This window comes from Falco biarmicus, chromosome 17 (assembly GCF_023638135.1).
Source record: "Falco biarmicus isolate bFalBia1 chromosome 17, bFalBia1.pri, whole genome shotgun sequence".
In the NCBI taxonomy this organism is placed as follows: domain Eukaryota; kingdom Metazoa; phylum Chordata; class Aves; order Falconiformes; family Falconidae; genus Falco; species Falco biarmicus.
The window spans coordinates 1303033-1326153 of NC_079304.1; the positions used below are offsets into that span (position 1 = coordinate 1303033).

At 46.5% G+C, this 23121-nt stretch overlaps 1 protein-coding gene across 8 annotated transcripts in view; it reads right to left on the reverse strand.

Moving 5' to 3' along the window:
• TANC2 (tetratricopeptide repeat, ankyrin repeat and coiled-coil containing 2) overlaps positions 1-23121 on the reverse strand; it is a 247545-nt gene that overhangs the window by 136262 nt on the left and 88162 nt on the right. For 3 of the 8 annotated variants that reach the window (XM_056362301.1, XM_056362300.1, XM_056362298.1), the window contains exons 4-5: positions 19754-19825; positions 14222-14290 (exon numbers count right to left, since the gene is read on the reverse strand). In XM_056362301.1, coding sequence (XP_056218276.1) covers positions 14222-14290; positions 19754-19825 — 141 coding nt within the window. Of the gene's footprint in view, positions 1-14110; positions 14291-19753; positions 19826-23121 lie in introns of all 8 variants that reach the window. The other 5 variants (XM_056362296.1, XM_056362295.1, XM_056362303.1 and 2 more) reach the window with 3 other exon arrangements.

Here is a 23121-nt window from a genome sequence, read left to right on the forward strand (position 1 = left end):
GCCCCACGAAGGACCAGGTCCTGTCCAGCCCTTGAAGTGAAGATGAGGGTAACTTTGCCGGGCAGGCAGTGCTCTCAGTGCCCGTTTCTAAGCTGAAAGGAGCAACAGTCATGGCACACAACAAGGGCAGTGGCCATTTATTGAAAGAAACGCACCCATCTTGTGACTTCCCTTCAAAAATCATCTTCTTACCTAGACCTGTTTGCTTCCACGAGTGAGAAGGTAAAAAGAAAATGATAAAAGCAAGGATAAAAAATAACCTGTGCTCTCCTAAGCCTGGCTTCACCTTTGCAGAGAAAAACCTTGTAGAAGTTCCAAGTTCCAACTTTCCACAACTTGCAACGAGGAGCTGTGCTCCTCATCGCAGACATGCAGGACCACAGCTACTCAAAGACCAGCCCGTAACTCAAGAGCAACACCTGGCCCAGCTCCGGCAGCCAGAGCATCGCTGGCGACACCGGCACGGCTGCTGCTCCGCCTCCCTTCGCCCAGCCATTTTGCTGCCCCCCCCCGAACCGGTACAGCAGGGTGTTACAACGAAAGGACCAGAGACACGCTCGCTCCTCGCTGGCTCCCGAGCGCATCATTTCCCATGCCGGCAGCCCCAGAACCAACCCTTGTTTCAGCCTGCCGCCCCCCGGCTGGCACCCACCCCGCTCCCCTCCGCCCCTGCTGCGCCCGCGTCCTCCCTTGGGCGCTCAGCTTTACCCTTTGGCAAACCAAGCGTTCTTTCCCCTCCTCTGAGTTGAAGCTTCATTTTTTTCCATCCACACTTTCTCCCCAGCCCGCTCTCCCAGGACCTGCCAGCTGCCCCATCCCCTCACAACGCTGATGCTCTCACCCTCCAGGCAGCCCCTCTCGTACCACCCCCCACCCCTCGCCATCCTCTTTCCCACCTTGACGGCTCCAAAGCAGCGCAGGGGCGGCCAGCCAGGCCCCCTGCCTCTACAGACCCCCTACAGGTCTGACACTTGGCACAAAAGACAGAGAGACAGAAATTCAACAGAAATGCTCCAAAACCGCTGCTGAGACGAGAGGAAAAGCCCCCCGCGTCTGCCAGCGGGTGCCCTGGCCCTTGGCTCCTGCAGCACCCACCTGCCCCACACCCACCTCTGCCGGTGCCGCATCCCGGTGGCATCTGCCACCGCGGTTTGTGTGTTCACTGCTGGGGAGGAGGCTGTGACACCTTCCCCAGCCGACAGCTCCTACTGTCCACCATAACGGCATGGGCAACAGTCGGAATTCAACAGTTGGAACGCACAGGATTACAGCGCTCCTTGTCATTTATACAACGATAGGGTTGGGGGGGGGGTCAGAGGGAGACAGTCAACCGGTTTTGTTGAAGCTGATTTTTCTTTGCATTTAGTTTTTTTAAAAAAGTCACTGCTTTGTGCATAAATAAGTGGTTCTAGCAGAAACTCAGCTTGGCAAGAGGTTGGATTTACTGTCTTTTTGGTAGAGCTCCTTTCGATGTACATAATTTATATCACTGTTGCTCTTATGAACAAAGTGCTGGACAAGCTTATTCACCTCTTCCAACTGTTTCTAGAAATTTCAAAGCATGCCCTAGGAACAATTACAGAAAGCAAAGTGCTTAGTCATCTCCCCCCCCCCCGAAATAAAATGAAAAACGAAGATGCAAACCTTTGACAAAAGCTAAAGTTTAAATTCACTCAGAAATTCTCTGCAGTCATATACTCATTAAATACAAAACCTGGGTGTTCTAACAGGGGGGGAAAAAAAACCCCACAAAACTTAAAACCATCAACTTGTTTAAATAAACTAAAGAAAGATTCTACCACTGAACAGGAAGAAAAGAGTAAGTCTTAATTCCTAAAGAAATAGGGTAGAGAGGAATCCGTATACAAAAAATTGGTCTGTGTTAGATTTATGGAGAAAACGCAGAGCAACACTGTAAAAGGATGAACCAGGCACAACCAGAAGAACACAGAGGAGCAAGCAGCAGCCTTGCACCTCTCACCTCAGCATGAGCTAGCGTGATACTCAAACACGCTGCTGAAAACAAAGGCACATAAACAAGTCTTTGTTTTCCCAAGAGGTGAAATTTTAAAACACTGGGAGAGAGCAAAGTTAGGTTTCAATTAGCATCTGCTAATCCAGATTTACAAAAGCTGACCAACGCGTTTCCTCTGCTGGCATTTTATGCTTTCTGACAGTGCAAAACAAAGGGCCCTAGAGCTTCAGAACAAACTTGACATGAAGCTACATTCTAACTGCATGATTATCATGCAATGAAATATTTATAGTGCAAAACCACTTACTTATGAAATCAAACTGTAACACAATGCTATACACTAAGTACTATTTTGACGCAAACATGAAAGTGGAAATTTAATCTTTGTGTGTATAAACAAATCAAACCTGCAATGTTTAGATGGTGATTGCATAGCAGCGCTGGGTCTTTGGCAATCAGAAAGAATGTTTCAGCACAACACTGTATTTATACATGCATAAGTGCCTTCCGTCCGAATATAAACTTTTAACAAATATCGTACGAGATAAAACTAAGCCCATGTGTTCTACAGCAGTCACTCCTTCGCTGGGAGACAACGCGGAGTCAGTCATCCTCATCTCCTTGGGCAACCTGCCCTCAGATTCAGCAGGCAGCAAGAATTTGCCTATTTTCCAGAGCAGTACCAGCAACAGGTACGGCTCCACATCACTCATTTGTCTTTTACAAAACACAAGAAAACAGAAAAGCTTTTAGAAGTGTTCTAACACTTAAAAAAGTTTTCATTTCCTATTGCCGTGCCTCTTTTCATAAAACCAGGCTTTCCCATCATTTGGGAACATGATTCCCAAAGCATCTTTTCTAACTGGGGGTGTGTGTGAGATCTTTTATAACTGGGGGGAGTGGAGGGAGGGGATAAGGAAATTATAATTGTGTGTTTAAAAAAACATCCTGAAGAACAATTGACTCTCAAGACGTAAAGTAGCTCCTGGTGAGGCACTGCTGTTAGACACAGAGCTCCTTGCAATGAGCCAGCAGGAACGCTTCCAAATCCCGTGTGGAACCAGGCGCTGGTGCTGCAACCTTCAGCCGAGCTGCCATCCACAGCCGCTCCGGAGTCCCGGCACCGCATGGGACCGAATCCTGTGGGAAGTGGCGCTTGGGCAGCCATCGCACATCCCCACCAAGCCAGGCTGCGACAGACATGGACCAGATCCGTGGGGTCAGCTACAACATGGTTTAATAAATACAAATGTACTGAACCAAATAAATATTGGAAATTAGAATATTTTTTTTTTCCTTCAGTCAAAGTACCATTTCAAAGCAGTTTAGGTTACTTTGTTTTCTCCTTTCATTTAACTGCAGGACGTTTATTTGCTGACAGAACAAGCGCCCCTCTCCATGTGCAGTGTAAGAACCCCAGGCTGTGGCTCAACAGATGGGGTACTCTGTGAGCTTTTGGTTAAACTGCTAAAAAAGCTGATGCTGGAATAGAAAAGCAGCTCATTCAGAAATGTATATGCACAATATGTACTTGGAAATAAATCAAGAATCGTCTCTTGGTAACAAACAATATGTTACCTCTTAATGAAGTGCATGGAAGAGGGATGGGCTGTGCTATTGTGTATTTTGAGGTGCCAGGACCATTGGTAAAGGTTTCTGGCAAGAGAAGGCAGGCAGGTATACAGGAATACAGCCTGAATGTTGGCCAAAGACATCTTCAACAAAACCCCAAATCACATGCACGTGGTGAAATCGGCACTATATCCAGGAACGGAATTACACAGCCCCAACAGCTGCTCAGGGCAAGTCACTGCAGAGCAAGGAAAGGTACAGCAAGTGCCAAAGCAACGGCCCGGAGCCAACGATCAATCCCAAATCTCAACTTTCTGGCTGTTCTGGGCATTGGTCATGGACCTGGAATGAAAACCCAGCACACGCAGCTCTGCAACAAGTGGCCCCGTGCGGCAGGACCTGGCGAGCAGCGGTGTCACCACGGTGTGCCAGGGACTAACGGCCATCGGGCAAGCGACCCAACCCAACAACGTGGTGGGACCACGCAGGAGAGTTCCCAAAACGGGCTGTCCCACCACTGCAGAAGTAGGAAGGGCCGGGAAAGCGAGCGGCGCGGCTGGGGGCGAGGGCTCATTCCCAAAGCGCGCACCCGGCTCCAGGAGCAGGAGCGAGGGTGTAGCCAAGGGAAGAGCGATGGCCTGATTTAACTCCACAGGAGGCTTCCTACACCACCTCCTCTCGCTATAGAAACCTCTTAGCTATGTCTAAAAATTAAAATTCTCACACACCAGAAGTGTAATCGTGACAGATGCTCCATTTTGTGCAGCACCAGTGTGAAATAAGGACAGACTTCCAGCTCTGAGCTTCTGAAAAGCCACGGTGGTTCAGGGCTACTTTGTTTGCCTTTTTGATGCTCTCTGCGCGAAACGTAAACCTTTGGGGTTCTCCCTTTGGGCCTCCATACAAATCTCTGAAATGAAAAGCTCTTAACACCTTTCCCCAGCTCTAGAGCTGTGATGACACCTTTAGTCCATCCTCAGCAAGTCCAAGCAGTCCAACATAAAAAATAGTCCTGGGGCAGAGCAAAGCGGGAAGGTTCGGCGTGCCTGGTGGGCAGGCAGCCCACGGCACACAAGCACCAGGGGAAGCGTGGGGGATTTTCGGCACCTCACTATTACAATTTCTGTTCTGTCAACATGGAAGGCAGCCGTGTGCCAAAACAAGCCAGCATAGGGCTCATCTTGTAAAGCAGCGATGGGGAAAATCCATGCTAAAACTGGTTAGTGACTTTCAAAAACCAATAAATATGACATGCCCATTTTTTTCCTTCCCTCCATTAAAAAATAAAAAATAAAAATAAGAGTTACATCCAAACTATCCTGAAATTAATGCAGAAACATCAAGAGTTTTGTCAGGTTTCCAACAAAAGAAAAGCCCCCAACACTGGATTTGGTTTAATCCAAAAAGTTATAAATAGACACACTTATTTATCTGTATAAATTTCAGGGACAGTTTTGGAACCCCAGAAACCTTAAGCAGGAAATTCACCGGTTTCACATCAAGCATTATGCTCGTTTAATAAAGATCAATGTACATATGTGGGTAGCACAGAGACACGTTCATCCACCTGTTTTATTTCTGCAAGCCCAGTTGGTTTCCATTTAAGTATATGCCTGTCAAAACAAATCGCAAGTCCAAAAATAATCAATGAAGCACCCCAAAAATGGATAGTAAGAATTGACACAATAGGAAAAAAATATTCGGCATACATCTTTGGAAACGACAGAGGATCCTCCTCCTCCAGCAGCTTTCATTGCTGGAGGCATTGGGCTTTGCCACACTGGAGTACAAGACAGGACTGAAAAACGCAAGTGCCAAAACCACGGTGAAATGCTGCTTGCATGTGTGTTTTCCATCATTTTTTTACAAAGGGACAACTCCGTAATTCCGACAAAAAGCAAGTTTTCTACTTCTTAAACCTCTGGATAGCCACAGATTGCAAGGCATCAGGGAAAATTAATTACGCCCAGAAAAAAAAAAACCACGTTATGCATCTCGAAACCTCCCTGCAGCTCACGGCACTTTACAGATAACTCGGTCCTTGTCGGTGCTGAGCAGTTCAGAGATGCAGGAGTGGGCCTCCAACCAGCCTCCGCTCCACAGGAAAAACGGGAGTCTCGGATCACTGTCATGCTGACAGCGTGACAGCTCAGGAAAGCAATAAAAAGAAATGTAAGCATACTGCAAACAGCGTGATATAAAAATACCTAAAAAGGATGAAGGTCTGTCCTGACACTAACAATGTGAAACACAACATCCCTCAAAAATTAGATGCAACATGAGCAATAGGCACTTGAATAGCTTTTCCTTAAATAATACCTTGAAAAGGATTGCTTATATATTTGTATTTATCCTAATAACACTGAATTAAAAATCTCATTCTTTTAGCGAGAAGTTAATATATCTCCGCTTCATCACACAGGGGTTTTATACTCCACTCAAACCTAATTTGTGGTCATTTTGCAATACAAAAGGAAAACCTTATCTCAACGCCATTGTTCTAAAATGTTAAAAACAAAACACTCTTGATATCTGTATTAAACTCGCTCCTCAGCAGTTCTATTTTAGCAGTGCTGAGAAGAGGGATTTTTTTCACTCCACATTCATTTTACATTTTGTACGTGAAACTCTGCACACCCTAGCAAGCAGGTGACAAACTCCGATTATGTAAAAGTGTTGCAACAACAACTGAAAGAAAAATAAGCCAAGCAGCATAACCCTCACCGACACTAAGAACCTACTAATAATGGCTTCCTTGTCAACTAGGAGCATCAGAACCCCTGAGCCTACGTTGATTTTCGGCGGAGTTAAAGAGGCCGCGGAGCACCTAACGCGATTTAAATCAAAGTCCACGCAAGACACATTGTCCGAATACTCACGAGGCTTTGTTTTCTCTCCCCATCACCTGGGCGCGGGCAGCCGTGCAGCAGGAGGGCAGCAAGCCGCGGAATTCAGGGGCAGCGACGCCTGGAGCACAGCACCCCCCGGCAGAGCCTCCCCTGGCACCCACCTCTCCCCAGCACCAGCTCCATACTGCTGCTCCCCACGTCAGGATGATGTTACAGGTGACACCTCCTGCTGCTGATGTCAGGCTTGGCTCCCGAAAGCACAGCCAGCATCTCCCCGCAGTGCCGGCTGCCCCGAACGAGCATCACTCCTGCATCTTCTGTCCCCAGGGAGCGGGCATGGAGAGGGGTTCGGAAAGGCTCCCAAACACAGAGCGCGCTCTCGACATTAAAGAGCCTTTCCTTCCAGAACGCTGCAGCAAATGCAGGCTGTACGCCTCCCTGGGGGGTGTGTGTGAAGTATTTTTACGGTTTCTTTCTATGGCGCAGTTTAATTTGCTCTTTTGTTAGAGCAAACTGGGGAAAGAAGAGGTAAATAATGGTGCAGACACCGGAGTGAATGATTCACTGATGCTCTCCTGAACATTTCGGAGTAAGCCAAGGGGCTAGCGATGCAGCCCAGGACCAGAGCTGATGAATGGTGCAGTGCTGCTGTTGTCATGGCAACCAAGAGAGGAAAAAAAAAAGCAGCGCCATATAAGGAGTTGTGACATGGATTCTGGGAACAATTTATACTAAAAGCCCTCGGATGCTTTAAAGCAGCAGCATCCCCTTCCCACTTGGATACAGGTTTCATTGTTCAGGCTGAAGCAGTCGGCACAAGTCGCCGCACGCACAGTCGCAGCAATCCCAGACGGGTTTGCATTGGCGGCGTTGTACCAAAACACAACGAAACCACACGATTTTGCAGCATTTTCAAATAACTGAAATCGAGATAATCGAAATTCTTAAGTAAGAAAAATGGCAGGCCGCTAACAACGACCCAAACCAACCCCTGGGAAAAATGAGGGCACCAAGGAGACCCACAGGTACCCTGCAGGTCCGTGCAGGTGAGATGCTGTGTCTGCCTGAGATGAACCAAACTGCAGCACCATCAGGTGGCTGAGCGTCTGAGCGGCAGTGCCACCGACCAGAGACCCAGCCACTCCTCCTGGAGGCAGGAAAATAGTCCCAAATTCACCTGCAGGCCAGTCACCGTTGGCAACTGAGGCTGGCAGTGCCCCTAAAGCATCTCCAGACAAAGCAGTGGGGTGAAAGCCAGCCCCTACATAGAGCTGCCATAGCAAGCTACAAACGAGATAAGGTTTACATCCCATGCTGTAACACCGAGAGAGCAAACCACGTCATTTCACACAGTCATCATCAGGCGTTTTTCACTGAATGCACGCGCTGCAATAGACAGTACTCCGCGATCAGGAGCATGGCAACTATTTCACCAAAAGCCGACACAACACCGTAGTTCTGAAGTCTCTGCTCAGAATCAACATCTGAACTTTTAAGAAATCCTGTCTGTGGATTCCCCTAGTGTATCTGAACAAATGGACTAGCAGGGCCAGCTCCCCTCCTGCACGCACACTCAAAGCAAGAGCCTCACCAGCCCTCACCTCCACGTCCAGCTGAGTGACCGCATTAGTTTCCAGAGAATAAGAGGTCCCAGAGGGCTGCAATTATTAATCTGGGTTTGTCACCATTAAACAAGAAACAAACTTTTCAAGCACAGAGATCTCAGGTTGTTTACTCCCACAATTCCAATTAACATCAAGAATATTTAACCATCTGCTGAAGATACAGAGAAGGAAGAAGACAGAATCCCATGGCTACTCCCAAGAGATACCAAGGCCGGTGCCGAGGGACAGGGTGACGCGAAGACCCCAGCACTACAAATGACAGGGTGATGGTGGCACAGGGGACACTGCCCATGGGTGTCCCCAGCCCGGCTGGAACTGGAGGGTGCTGAGAACCATGATGGTGGGTCCTGCTGGTGTCACAGGGAAGAGTGAGTATCCATCCTGCTTGGCTCTGCTTTGGCCATCTTTGACGGATCTAGTGAAAGAGCAGGAGATTTCTTTAGCAAAGAGGATGCTATTAATGGTCTGAACACACCTTGGAACGTTCCTGCTTGTTTCTATGAAGTTTATTCTTAGGGAAAGCTCTTGCATTCCCAAAGCACAAGGGAGGAATGTTCTCAAAGCAGGGGATTTGCAATGAAACCAATTCCTCAGGTCCATGTCTTCAAAGACGCTGAAGCATCTAATTCACGTGGGATAGAGGAGGAATGAGGCCTTTGAGAATACAAACCTAAACGTCTAGGGTTTTTTTAGAAAAAACGTGATTTCTTTCCTAAATTTCTTGATAATATTCTCCCCTCCCCCTCCGTGCATGGGCACTCGCACACACACGCTCTTTCCGAAAGAACCCTAAAGCTTGCAATCTGCCATTCCATCGGAAAAAACCCAGAAATAGCCAAGTGACGGTGACGAATAAAATTATCCCTGCGCATATAAATTTACAGCATGCAAATGAAAAATCTGTCCCGAGGAGGAGTTAGGTGTGGCACAGGGCTTTGTGCAAACCCTTTGCACATGGTGGGTTCCACAGTAACAGAATAAAGCATCGCTAGCCGAGCCTTTCAGCCCAGTATCTCATATATTAACCTAATACGACACCGGGTACTATTTTTGGCATTGATTCAGCAAAGCACTTAGATACATTCATCTCTGTAAGCACCCTCCTGAAAAGCGATGCTTCCCTGAACGAAGGCACACAATGCAATTGCATTATTTTCATTTCAGCCATGGCTTTGAGTCATCAATAATACACTTTTGATGTGCAGTACAATATTTAACCCAATGGCTTTGGAAATGGTTCCTCTCTTTGCCCGGCAAGCACGGTAACTTTTTGAGGGCTGATTTTATTTCAGAGAGAAATCAAAATGGTGCCTTCTGCATACTTATCCTGGGCTGGCAGGGTTTGGGTTGGGTCTTCCTTCTTTCTTTTTATCATGTATTTTTCACATGACACTTGCTAATAAAGCCACCATTATAAAAATAAATAAATTATTAAACAGCATAAACTGAGGTTGAACACACTGATTTAAAATATGCCCTTAGCCACTGCTACACAATAGGTTATCCAGGCAGGAGAGGGAGAGCTGATTACTTATGCTTACTATTACTTCACCCTTTAGAGCCACAATGACCTCAGTTTTTCTTAATTACCAGACTATTCAGCAGAGTGAAAATTGTGACCATACTGAATATTTATCAACCTCCAAATCCAGCCAAGTCTCCATACACAGAAAACCCAGATATCAACATGTAAGCAAGTGACCTCAGTTCCTCTGGAAAGAAAACCAACGCTCTGCATAACGTGTTCTGATGGCTTTGGACCAAAAGTGGACATTCTAACTTCTCTGCGGATGAAAAGCTGGCTTGTTTACAACTCAGCCAGGTTAAGAACTTAAAACGATTGCATTATAAATAAGTGAACAGATGGATAGCACCGCAGTTTCTGCTGGGCAAGTTTCTCTGCACCATACAGGTTTCTTCTCCTTTTTTCAGGGCAAAGTCAAACCCCAAATGGACGTGCCACCCCGATGCCCATGAGAAGGGGCCATCCCAGTCGCTGCTCTCCCCTCCCCGTTGGAGCTGAAAACCCACTCCCCTACACCGGGACGGACCGTGCAGATCCAGAATGATGCGAGATACTTTAGCCCTTAAATGTGAGCAAACTGTCTCATGAAGAGCCTGAAAAGTCTTTCGTATTTAAATTTTCATCTCTGAAGAGTTCTAGAAAGTGTAAGTGCAGATGCTGGTACAGTCATGTTTTGTTGCAAATGGTCTTAAGAATGAAATCTTTAGGGGGGGGGACGACGGGGACCAAACCAAGACAACAAAGTTTTTTGTGTAACAAATGATACCATTCCGCTACCCAACCACAGATATGGAAATTATGACATGAATGAGTTAGTCACACACAAATGTATGTAAGAAGCAAACAGCATGAAAAAGCCCCTACAACTGGATAATTTCTCAACAATTTTCTGTGCTCTGAAGGTCGCTTTGAAAGATCCATGTGGCAACTGTCAGACGGACAAAAGCCTCTCTTTGTAATACTTCAGTTTCCCAGAATCACCCTCATCCCTTTTCCAAAAGGAATCACTGCCGTTATTGTGCAGATTTAACAACTGGACAGCAGAACGAGACAAAGCAGAAGAGGAAACCATCAGAGCCAGCGAGACGTTGTGAAATGTCTCCATGCATCGCCTGTCAGGCTGCTGGCTGCTTATCTGAAAGCTCCCACAGCCACACCAGGATTTCTGAACCAAGTTGCTTATCGATCCCCCCAGATTCTGAGCACGCTGTGACGGCACTTACAAGTTTCAGTAAAATCAGAGAGGTGTATTGAGCAAGACTGGGGAGAAACACAGCCGAAAATAATGCAAACCTGTGAACTTGTCTTCACAAATCTAACGTTCTCTCCAAATTTTCTTTATTTTACAGATTGTGCTGCCTCACTAATGAATAAAAATCGAGGAGGATCTTTATGAACTGCCAGTCCATGTCCCCTGGCAAAATCCTTTTTATTTACGGATAGAGGCAATGGCTAGTCCGCAAACAGCCATCTCTTTCTGCTGTGGAGGGATTTTTATGTTTTTTTAAAAATCTCTCAGATTAGTCATAAATAAGAGACAGATGATAAGGAATAGTTGAAGAAACATGATAAATACTATGAATAACAAAGAGCGGAAAGCATTACTTTCCCTGTTCCTTCACGTTACCTTAATGAAAGCAAACAAATCCCTATAATGACTGCACAAGGAGTTAAAATAAACACCTTCCTTTTACAATATCAACAGTAAATTAAACTAATAATTTAAAAAAATCACGCTACTCCATCAACGCACTGAAACACACTTGGAATTCTAAGCGTATCAGGAGCTCCACCGGAGTCATCAAGATGTGTACGTGCAAAACATCAGCATGGGATTTCATGCTATACCGGACTGGGTTGAGCCGGAGCACAATATTTAAAATATATTTTGTTTAGTATTTTTTGTTGCTATTTCGTGTGGCCCCAAAACAAGTCTCCAAACAAACGCAGGAACCTACACTTCTCTTGATTTTGTGTAACAACAATTAACAGCATTTTATTGCTGTCACCTCGTTCTGCACACACCTTGTTCAGCTCTAGGTTTCAGCACATGCGGTTTCCAAACCAGACTGACGGAGGACTATGGATTTCCACCAGCTGAACGTCTGGCTCTCCAAGCCCACCTCACTGGTGTTGGAGGACACGTTTCAGTGAGCTGCCTGCAGCCCTGAAGTCTCCATGAATCACCACCCCTTCCTTTGAACCCCCCCCCCCGGCCAAAGTCACTGCTGGAATTCCAGTATCGGGTCTTCTGAGGAACTAGCGGGACTCGGCAGCCCTGCCAAAATCCAACAAAAGCTTTCCAAGTCTGGAGCCAGACGGAGTCTGATCTGTTTCCACCTGGAAAAAGATATTTATGAACACACGGAGCTTAATTGCCCGGGACAAACGGTGGTTTGGGGAGGTGGGAGCAGGTTAACGCCTGTTGACAAGCCGGGGGTCCCACAGCCCCCCACCACGGCAGCTCGCTGAGCAGGCTGGGAGGTGTTAGCGAAACGGAGCTGTGGCGGTGTAAGAAAAACTTCTCCTTCCACGGGGCTGAGCCCAAACCCTCTGCGTGTATTTCAGAGAAGAGCAACGAACTGCTCAAGCAGACACGTGAATATAAAGTTACTCAAGAGCTTCAACAGGAGAGCACACATAAGATAACACAAATATAAACACACACATAAACACAAAGGTTTACGGCCAAAAGAAGGGAACAGAAGGGCAAAGAACAAGATAAAGATGCTACAAAGGCCTACACTATATGTAAAATACATATTTTTATCCTTTCCCAACTGAAAAAAAAAGGTCTATGGAACTGGCTAGTACTAGCTGCCCCTACTAAGGCAGGCACACAAAACAAGGAAGCAAACCCCTGTGAGTAACTCATCAACTAAGAGGAAGAGGAAACGGGATGAATGTGAGGAACATGGGAGAAATCTGAGGAAAAGCAGTAACAAACAAGCTATACATCACACTATAAATTAACCAAGCACAGACACGCTGTGAGAAGGAAAAAATAGCCTGGATTTATTTTTGTCTTTTTTCACAACCTATGCTTTTCGTGGCAGGAAGGTTGTGGATTCCACACCTACCCATTACTACACGGTATGATGGGGAGGGTGGGGGGGAAGCCAAGCACACACAGAATTTCCACCCATGAAGTGCTGCAAGCAGTGTATCCTTACTGGAGAATAAAAAATAACAAGGTTTTAGAGACACTAAGCTGAAATAGATTGCAGTTTGAAACTACTTTTGTAAGCCGCTAGTGAATTTTATGGTTCTCTAAGCCAACGCCGACCTTTGGGAAGCGCAGCTGGTTTCAGCGCCACGCCGCGCTCCCAGCCGGTCCGCAAAGGAGAAGGCACCGCTGACGGACAGACAGACAGACAGCAGGTCTGAGCATCCAGCTGCACAGCCCCGACTCAGGACCGCAAACTGAAGGATGCTCCTAAGAAAGAGGCGTTTCCAAAAAACCCCAAATCCACAAAACCCCACGCGTCCCTCCCAGTGTCCACCAGCAGCCCTCCTGAAGGACCGGCCTTGCAGCTACGGAGCTATCCTCATTCCCACCAACAGGCATTCCCATTTTAAGACAGCCCTTCAGCCACGCTTCACAGGTTCTCAGCGATGGGAAACTCACGTTGAAGGCAGCTGAGTAAGGCACTAAAACTTCTTTTTAAACTATTTTCATATCCTTTTATTTCTTTATCTACCTGATTCTCCCGTACCTCGGGAGTTCTGCTGCTACCGAGAGGGCTCGGACCACCCCGAGACCCTGCCCAGTGACTCCATCACGATTCAGGAATCTCCTCCTCCTCCTCCTCCCGTCCTTTTCAATTTCTCCTTTCACCAGAGGGCAGGGAAAACAAAAGGTACAAAGTGGATCGGAGCTCCCTTTTGCAAGCACAGGTCAGATTATACTGGGTAAAAATTCTCTTTGGCGCGGTTTCTCTCAGCACAAACGCAGAACACTGGGTGATGGTTTTTCAAGACGGGCACGGAGGGATGTCAGATTTTAGGCAAGCAGCAAGTTTCTCTAAACTGCTACCAACAGAAATACGATGTCAGGCTTTTAAACGGATTTTAAGACTCCGAGTGCTTTTAAAAATCCAACTTCTTTACAATCTCTAGGTGTTCCAACCACAATCCCAGCAGATTAAACAAAACAGTTTAAGATCATGCATGAACTACGGGGGTGGGAAATATTACTTTGCTGTATAAGTTTATCATTTTTCTGATGTATTCTCTCAGCATTCAGAATTTTAGCATAAGGTTCTTTTAAGTTACTGTACCACTTCCCCTGTGCATAAACCACAGTACAAAGTGGAACTGAAACACGCTCTGCTCGAAATTTCTCCGAAAACTAGAGAATATTTGTAAAACAGAGAGATCCTTTTCAGAACAGAAAGATCTCTCTGTCAGCGTGAAATCCAATCTGTTCCTGGGTTGGACTGAAGTAGCTGCTGTAATAAACAAACGATGACTCGTATACAGAAGCTTGTTCAAAGCGCTTTCTTACAGATTTTTGTACCAACGGACCTTAAAAGCCCCACTGAACTTTATTTAAAGTCCTTACCAGTTAACTTCTTCACAGGTTGGAGCCGAACACTGATAGACTGATGTGTGAGTAAGGGGGAGGATGGAAGGGAGCGGGACATGCCCTCCATAATCCGAATGTGCTGCATACCTTCGGTCACTGGGAGTGGCGGAATAGCGTAGTCGGGTTCAAAAGCACAGTCGTTCTCTGTGGAGGTGCCTGGCGGGAATAGAAACACAAAAAGGAACTGGTTAGCAGACAAGGGAGCCTCCTGCTTTTATCAGCACTCGCCAGGGGATGCACGGAGCCGCCCTGCTGCACACCATTCCCGCAGGTAGCGGGGACGGCTGCTACCGTTCTTCTGGCACCGCCTCGGTGCTTCCTTTGAAGAAGTTATATTTCTGGAACATCTCAGCACACCTCTTTAGAATACGAACAGCATAACCATGAAGAATTGATTTTTGGTATTTATTTTTTTTTCGTTTGTCATTCAGAGTCCTGGAGTCACCAGTTTTATATATAATTCAGAAAAAAGAATCATCTTTTTTACTGGTAAGCTTTTCGTGCATTTAAATTGTGGATTTCTAATTAAAAAAAAACAAACAACTTCCAGTTGAATTCAATTTCAACACCAGGACCTCAGGCTCAAAACAAATAAACAAACAAACAAACAAGAGCCTCCGAAGGCAGCCACCGCGGCCGACTCTCCCCCAACAAACGTACAGAAGCGCCCAGAGATGCACAGCGCCCATATGGGAGCCACACCGCTACGGATCCACGTGGAAGACACCAAGTAACATGACAACAAGTGGAGATAGAACAGTGAAGGCACAGCACACTAACTGTTGCAATAAATACAAATGACAAATTAAGGGCAGGTGCTCCAGACCAGCACGAGTTGGGAGCCGTAAGGTTCCTCCCATCAGCTTTAGGACATGGAAACCTCTGGGTCAAGAAGACTGGGTTCTCCACCCCCTGGGTCAAGGACACGGGGCTCTCCACCCCCCAGGGTCAAGGACACGGGGCTCTCCACCTCCAGCCAGTAAGATGAACAACTTAACAGAGACGGCTAATCATTCATCTGCAAAAACAACCTGAAACTGTTCACGTTAATATTTCATTACTGATAATGTAAGGCGACTACACTTGTGCCACACCTTTAAGAGATGGATTTCAGCTTTTAATGCCTACTTTCCTCCATAAAGGCTTCCATTATCTCCGTTCGATAGCCGTGCTGCTCTCGGTGCCTTGCGAGGAGGTGCTGCAAAGAGAGGATGTAACCGCCAGACGGAAGGTTCGGCAGGCAAAAGGGGGGAGAAGACAGAAGAGTAAATGCCTCAAACATGGGGTACTCCAGAGGAGGCGATGGACCAACTTCCCTCCAGACATCCAGAGGCCAACGGGAACAACCCAACATATCGGTTACTATCAGAGGAAAACCCCATATTGAAGCAACTGTCAAAAAACTTGGCCAAGTTCCTGCAGCGTGCTTGGAGGAGCGGCGTTTGTGGCTAAAATCCATCCCTTGCTGCTGCCAACTTTCAGGAACATTTCTCCGCATTTTTGTATCGTTCTTTACAAGGAACCAAAACAAACACTAACACACTTGACACGTGCACTTTTTCTGACAGTTCAAAATACAACTTTTACTCTCTTGCTTACTGAACACTTGGCACATTCACAGCAATTTACTCAATATATGTTGAAAGCCTAATCCTTGCAGAGGTGGTTTGTGTGTTTTTGTGGTTTTTTTTTTTAACTTCACTATGCTCTAGTAAGTACACTACAGTTCGATACGTTTTATTCATCGGAGATTGTCATTATTGCCACAAACTGTGAGCCAGACACTGATGTTTTTCTATTCATTTCATGCTGCTTTAATTAAGCGTGCACATGAATGCTCTAATGGAGTACATCCCTTTAAGGGGAAACAGATCATTGTATTTTATTTTAATTAAAAGTTGATGATCTGACAGTATTGTGTCTTTTGTATATATACACACACATGTAAATAGATATGTATTTATAGATACTTAGATTAAAAAAAAATGGCTGGAGTCAGAAAAAACTAGAACTCTTGCCTCACCACCGTTCCCCTGCAGTTTCGACACGAGCAGCGGCTCAGCCTCGCCTCTCAACCCCAGCCCATCCAAGCGAAGCTGCCGCGTGCCACTGCAACCCACCAACCACCAGCACCGCTTCGTTACAGATATCACAGCTGTGCTCATCTCCACCTCCAAAGCATCCCATCGGCTGCCTTCAGTCACACACACCGGCAGTACTTGCATGGGCTGAAAGTGCGTTCCGCTCATCGAATTTCAGTGCCCACATCCAAGCACGCAGCCTAGGAGCGCGTCTAGAAGCGATGAGAGTTTAGGTTCTGCTTCAGGAAGAGAACCACCCCATCCTGGACACCCCCTGACTCCATCCATGACCTCTCCATGGACTACAAAAGCAGTCAAGGGAGACAGCAGCCACCCGCCCACCCTGGTTCAGCAGCCGAGCACCACCCTGGGGTCTCCCTCCCACCTGACACCATCCGACCAGCACGGCCACGCACGATGGCCACAGCTGCAGAGGTGCCATTTCGCTGGGCTCTTCCCATCGGACGTGACGCAGCACCTCGTGCAGACAGGACAAGCAAGGTTTGCTGGAGAGCGAGCCCACGTCTCGCACAGACGGGGCAGCACCACTGCTCAGCAGAGCTCAAACTCGATTGATGGTCTTGCTTCTATGGTTTTTTGCTCCTCATCCAAAAGGTGCAGTGGCTTTAGTAGGGAAGTTGGCCATAATTTTTCCAGGAGGGCATAATTTGATAGCATGCCGCTAGTGTAGCAAGAAAAAACACCCTGACTTCTTCCAGCTCCGCACTGCCAACTGCAATTACTAGCTCCAGATACAGTTTACTTGACGTAAGCTGATCAAGGACCTTGTTTTTTCCAGGGTTATCACAAGCTGGACACCTCTGCTGACTCTGCAAGCCTACTCGTAATCACCTGCAAGTGCCAGGAAAGACAAACCAGCATCGGTGCCAAAACTGGCATCAGCATCGACAAAAACAAGCTACGATGTTTTTTCAAAATACATTTGGCAGCAGGCACATAAAAAAGATTTTCCGTCATTGATTTTGATTCTTAAAACTAAACTTCAGATTTCCTCAGACTAGATTTCAGGTTCTGAACTATGAACATCAGGCATCTTCCGCAACTTAAGGTCTGAGAAAGACCCACAAGTCAGTGTGTGTGTCACTGGTTATTATGGTGTAAGTTCCCAGTATCTCTGACCAATCTTTACCCAAAGCCAAGGGCAACTTTGGGCACTGTCTTATACAGAAATAAAGTAACTCTATCTTTGCAAAGTCTTCAGGAGTGTTTTCCCTCTTAAAATTCAAATGCTTTGCAACAAAACTAGTGAACTCACAAAATACCCACAACACACTATGTTCATTCCACAGATGACAAAATTTCCTCTCTCATCCTCAACAGAGCAAACAAACACGCAAACAAGGTAAATTGAAACAGCCTTACAATTTGTTTCAGTCAGAAAAAATATTGGGTTTCTCAAACCCTCAAATTAGGGATCATTCCCAGCTGAACTGGAACTTTGATGGTTTGTCTATAAAATATACTTAAGATGTTACTGCAAAGTGCATATATGAACTAATAAACAATTTTTTGAAGTTTGCCAAGATGATAACACTTTCCAGGCAGCTGTAACGCTTGGGCATCACACGCGGCAAGTGGACATTTAAACAGAAGTACGACGAGTGCCTCATTTCAGCTGGCTGGTTTATCTGAGCATAACGCACCCCTTAATCCGTCCGCGTGAAAACCAGCCGTCGGACACGCAGGCAGATCGCAGCTTACAGACTGCCCGGGGCCAAGTGAAAGAGAACACTCCTATGGAGCAGAGGGACTTCTTCCACGCTGCAGATATCCCGCGTCTACAATTGCATCCATCGATCCAAGCGGAAATATTTAGCACAGGAGCTTGTTTCTCCAAGAAGCTGGAAGTATTTTTGACCCATTTCCCCCTCTGCTCCCTCTCACGCTGACCCATCTCGCTAGCTACTGCAGTTCCCAGGGTCACACCCCTTGAGGCAAACGGGGACAGGCTGCTCATTCTTCAGCAAGTAAGTACTTGCAAAAAAAGCCCACGGTCTCTGCCCCAAACTGGTACTTTTCCACAGCAGCCGAGATGCCGAACAAACAGGGAGGGAGCAGAAGCGCCTGAAACAAGCGCAGGGGAACCCAGCGGCCAAGTCCCACCAGCAGCTGCATCTTGTAACAACGAGCCAAGGGACAAAGCCCAGACAAACGAAAGGACATTACGGGACTGACGGCAGCCAACGCGGGCCAGGCTCGGCCTCCGGAATAACACACCAGAACCATCTCTGAGCTGACAGTGCCTGGGCAAGAGCCCCATTCATCCTGTCTTCTCCAAGCACGGAAACTCTACTTGTATGTGAGCTATCCTGGGGTACAGGCAGCTCTGAATTCCCTTGTTCCTTCCTAATTTTAGCCCTTGTGTTTTGAAATAAGAAAATTTAAAATAACACATTTTCAAAGAGTAACAAAAAGATAATTCAAAGATCTTCTGTTAACAGGGCAGTTTCAGCTGTTGACATTTCACAGGGCTTCAGGGTTTTAACTCTAAATTCCGATCCCCCTAATTCTGATCACAGGCTTCAATCACTTGCAAAAATTTTACCCGGGCAACACAGGAATACTGCCGAAAAGGAACATTGCTCTGGAGAAAACGTCTGTGTAGTAGGACATCATGACAACAACAGACTTGAACCTAAATGGAAAGAAAATGATTGCCACAATCCCAAAGAGAAGTCAACGCAGCACCGACCAGAGCCATAATTCCAAAAAATGCTTCTTAAGTCTCAAGAGCTCCGTGAAAATACCAGCGTTCTCACAACCCTCACAAATGAGAAAACACTTAAAACTTTAAGTAAGCTACTCCAAAGGACACGTAAGCCAGCAGGAATCAAAATGCTGCTGTTGTCAGTGGCAGCAAACGCCATTACACGGCTCTAGCGGGGGCTTTGACACCGAGCCTACCGTGAAGGATGGCTACTCAACAAGAGTTGGTCAAATCATTACTTAAACAATATAAAACCTGCTGTTACTACTCTCTTCCTGGGACATTTTGCCCTGTTGCTGTAGAGTAAAACAAAACAAAGCAGAAGAGGTACCACACAGATGTTCAGCCCCAGACAGGAGCACAGAGGTCCCCCCAATCCATCCCATCACGGGCTCCGGGGGAAGGACCACCTGGTTATTGAGAACCTGCCAGGTTCTCCCCTTTGCAATCAACAGGGAAGGCAAGCGGCCACCGAGTGACCTGTTGATCTGCACTGGTACGTGCTGAAGACTTCTTACACCAGCCCCAACAACCACCCTCATGCAGAGCTCCGTCCCTCCATCTGCAAAACGCCGATGCCGCACACCTACAGGTACGCCTGCGCCGCCCCACGGGTTGGTCTCAACGCCTTCCAACTATACAAAGCTAGTCTGGGTCGTGAATATTAGTAAATTTGTAGCTATGTGGATCATAACGATGGTTACAAAACTCTGTCGGCTGACACAGTCTTACGAAAAACACAAAACGTTATATATAAAAGGTCAACAAATGAGAAACGAGTGACTGAGGCAGAACAACACTAACGTTTACCTTGCCCAGATCGGCTCTGACGGGAGTCTACACTTGCCTGTCTTCGGTCTGGTGGCTCCTCGTTCCCTCCATCTGCATGAGAACCAAAACAGCAGAAGTAGAACATCATAGTGGACAGGTCAGGCAGACGCAACTTTTCCTTGAGTACCATCACCTATCTCGTAGGAACAGCAGAACCAAAGGTCCCTCTTGCAGACTGAAACTGGGGCAAGCTGCTGACTCCTTTGGTGCCCCTTCCAGTTTCTCCCCAGCTCACTGGAAATGAGATCTGTGAGGTCCTCAGGATACAAGCAGGCTTTTAACTTCTCCTGCTGACCTCCACAGACATTTGAATGAAATAGTAACCAAATCGTGCATCTTCAATTAGTTCCTTCACTTTGGACTATTATATCAAAATATCAACAAATATTAAGCATTTGAAGAGAGAGATCCAGAAAAAAGAAGGGGAAAGAAAAAATAAATAAATAAAAAGGAATATTCTCTGAAATTGCTTCCCTTCAAAATTATTTGTCAGCTAAAAAACGGGAAGGCTAGGAAGAACAAAACCACTCTCATTATATCCTCTTGAAACTGTTTAGGGAAGCAGCTACTGTTAACAAATAACAAATCCATCTGGATAAACGTAGAGTGGGACATTGTGTGCAATATTATAGAATTAATTACATGCTGGTCTTCATTGATCAACTGACCAGATTAGAAACAATAGATATGCACATCAATATAGATGCTTGAGTACACAGGGTTTATGCCAGCTGAAAGCAAAAAGAAGTCTAGCTATGCAGACTGTGAAAAAGCAAAACCAGACATTTAAAAGCAGGATCTATTTCAGCGGTTATTACACCTTATGGTAGGGGAAGGGGAAGCTTTTAGAATCTTTAAAAATAGTTTTGAAGTAACTGAATTCTTAAATAGCTGTTTAAAAACTCAATAGTCTATTTTAGCATTTTTATTTTTTGATTATACTAAAAGCAGCTGCACTCTGATACGTTTATATCCATATATCCCCAGCATTATTTGTTACGCCATAAATTAATTCGACTTTATCAACTCATACAATACGCGAATTACATCTGTTAGCCTGGCTCCAAAGGCAAGTCGTGTATTGGAGCACCACCGCACAACTGCTACGGTGACCCAAAACTGAAGCCCACCCCCAGCCCCCCAAAAGCAGGGCCACAGCCCAGGCCATGGAGGGGGGTTTGCTCCCTCATCCCTTGGCAAAACGCTCCCAGCCCCCCGTGTCCCTGAAGCACCGTGCAGGCACCTGGGCTGGTGCGAGCAATGCAGCGTGCTGTCCTGCTGTCCCCTCTGCGTCCTGCCCTGCTCACGCAGCAGCCACACGGCACGGCCAGCCCCGCAACGCCACCGAAAGCCACCTAGAAACCCTGTGACGACCAGCTCGGTCCCGATAAGCCACCACAACTGCCAGGCATCCCAGGCGCTCAGACCATGACTTCCTCGCTTTCCTGCCCTGGCTGCAAGGAGGATGTGACATTGCAAACATGACTGCAGTCCTGACGTGCTCACAGGAGCCATGTCAGCCTGGAGGAACCCTCTTGGGATGAGTAGCAGTGAGCCTTCCTACAGTCCAGCTGGCATAAAAGAGTATTAATAGATCACTATCTCGGTATTTTCGCTTGTAATACACAATGTTGGTTTTGAACACGGCTTTGCACACAGATAGAATCATCACTGCTAGAGGCGCCCGGCTACGAGCCCACGTGGACAACCTCTAAGTTAGGAAGAAAACAAAAAAAACCAACCCTTTGAGTTCCAAACATAAATAAACAAATGGAAGATAACTATAAGGATGGAAAGTTTCAGAAGACGAGGGTTACAAACAAAGTCACAGTCGTAAAGCCAGGAGTATAACCCTGTATTTATCAAAAGCCGTGCAATCCTCACCAAAAGACAAACTCAGTTTTTGATAGTTATTGGAAGCAATGCTAGAAGAGACACCTCACCGGTACAGCCCAGCTAATCCACAGGCGGGTCCTGGCAAACCTCTCCCCGCCGGTGCGGAGCGGGCTGGGGGCTGGAGCGGTGCCGGTGGAGGTGGGCGCTGGTGGAGGGGATGCTGCAGGACGTGCCCTCGCTGCAGCTCACACGTGCGAGGGTCCGGCTGCGCGGCACTGATGCACCCCACAGCCCCTCCTGCCACCAGAACAACCCAGAGGTCCCTGTGGACAGTACAATGCTACACAGTTGTGTTAAATCACTTTTAAAAAAAACCAACTCTGAAATAAGACTTCAAAATCTAATGCAATTTTTGGTTTTTATAACTATATATAATATAACTTTTAAAACAAAAGGAATGTCTGGGGACGTGAAATTGCTTTCTAAGTTTTCTTGAATTCGGAGAATAACTTTTTCCGTGGTGCTTTGCAGTAAGATTTAGACAACAACTTAACTCTCATTTCAGTTCAATACTCTTGAATGCCAAAGGCAGCCAATATTTCATCATGATAATAACCGTTTCACTATCATAAACAGATGTTCCAACTGAACTTTAAAATGCTCTTATTCCAATTGATCTGAAAGAGCGACGTAACACCCCAAACTCTAATATATGCCCAATGGAGATGGAAGAGTGTTGAAAGTTAGGGAAAAAATAAATTAATAAAGGACTTGAAGGACTAAATTGGGCTTAAAATCTAATAGCATAGGGATGCCTGACCTCCCTAGTCCATGTGGCTGGGTGGGATGGATTCTGGAGATGAAGGGACAGACCAAGCATGAACCCGTGCTCACTCCTACAATTATTATTTTTTTCCATATAACTGAGCTCTTTTAAAGAGTCATGTTGCCCTCGCACCCTCAGCACAGTCTTGCCGTAGCACAGCCCCATCCCACTCCTGCAGATCTAAGGTCTGCCCTCCGCACCCAGCCGGGATTACGCTCCCACCGGCTCCAGATCTGCTTGTTGCAGACAAACGTGATCCAGCATCATTCCTCCGCTTGGGGCATTCAGAAGATCAGGGAAAAAGATAAAAACATTCCCTGGGGACCTGTAACCATCTCAGCAACCAGAGCCCCCCTTACCCAGTGCTGGGCTGCAGACCGAGAGCAGGAGCGCGTCGCCTGCTTTGACACCACGAGGTGCAAGAGGGGAAGCGGAGCATCAACGCGTCAACCCGCGCTTCATCACAACCGCTCTGCAGCTCTTCCAAAACCCGGTTCCTCCACAAAGGGGAGCAACAAGGTTTTTCCTCGACACCGTTTTCAGTAGGGAAGAAAAGCCAGCTGCTGCCTGGAAGACAGATTCTAAATGCTACTTGGATATTCTACAATGGAATAAATCTAGGAGACAAGCACGTTCTTTATTTTAAAAGAAAAAACTATTAGAGGTTTTAGCCCAAAATTAGTAG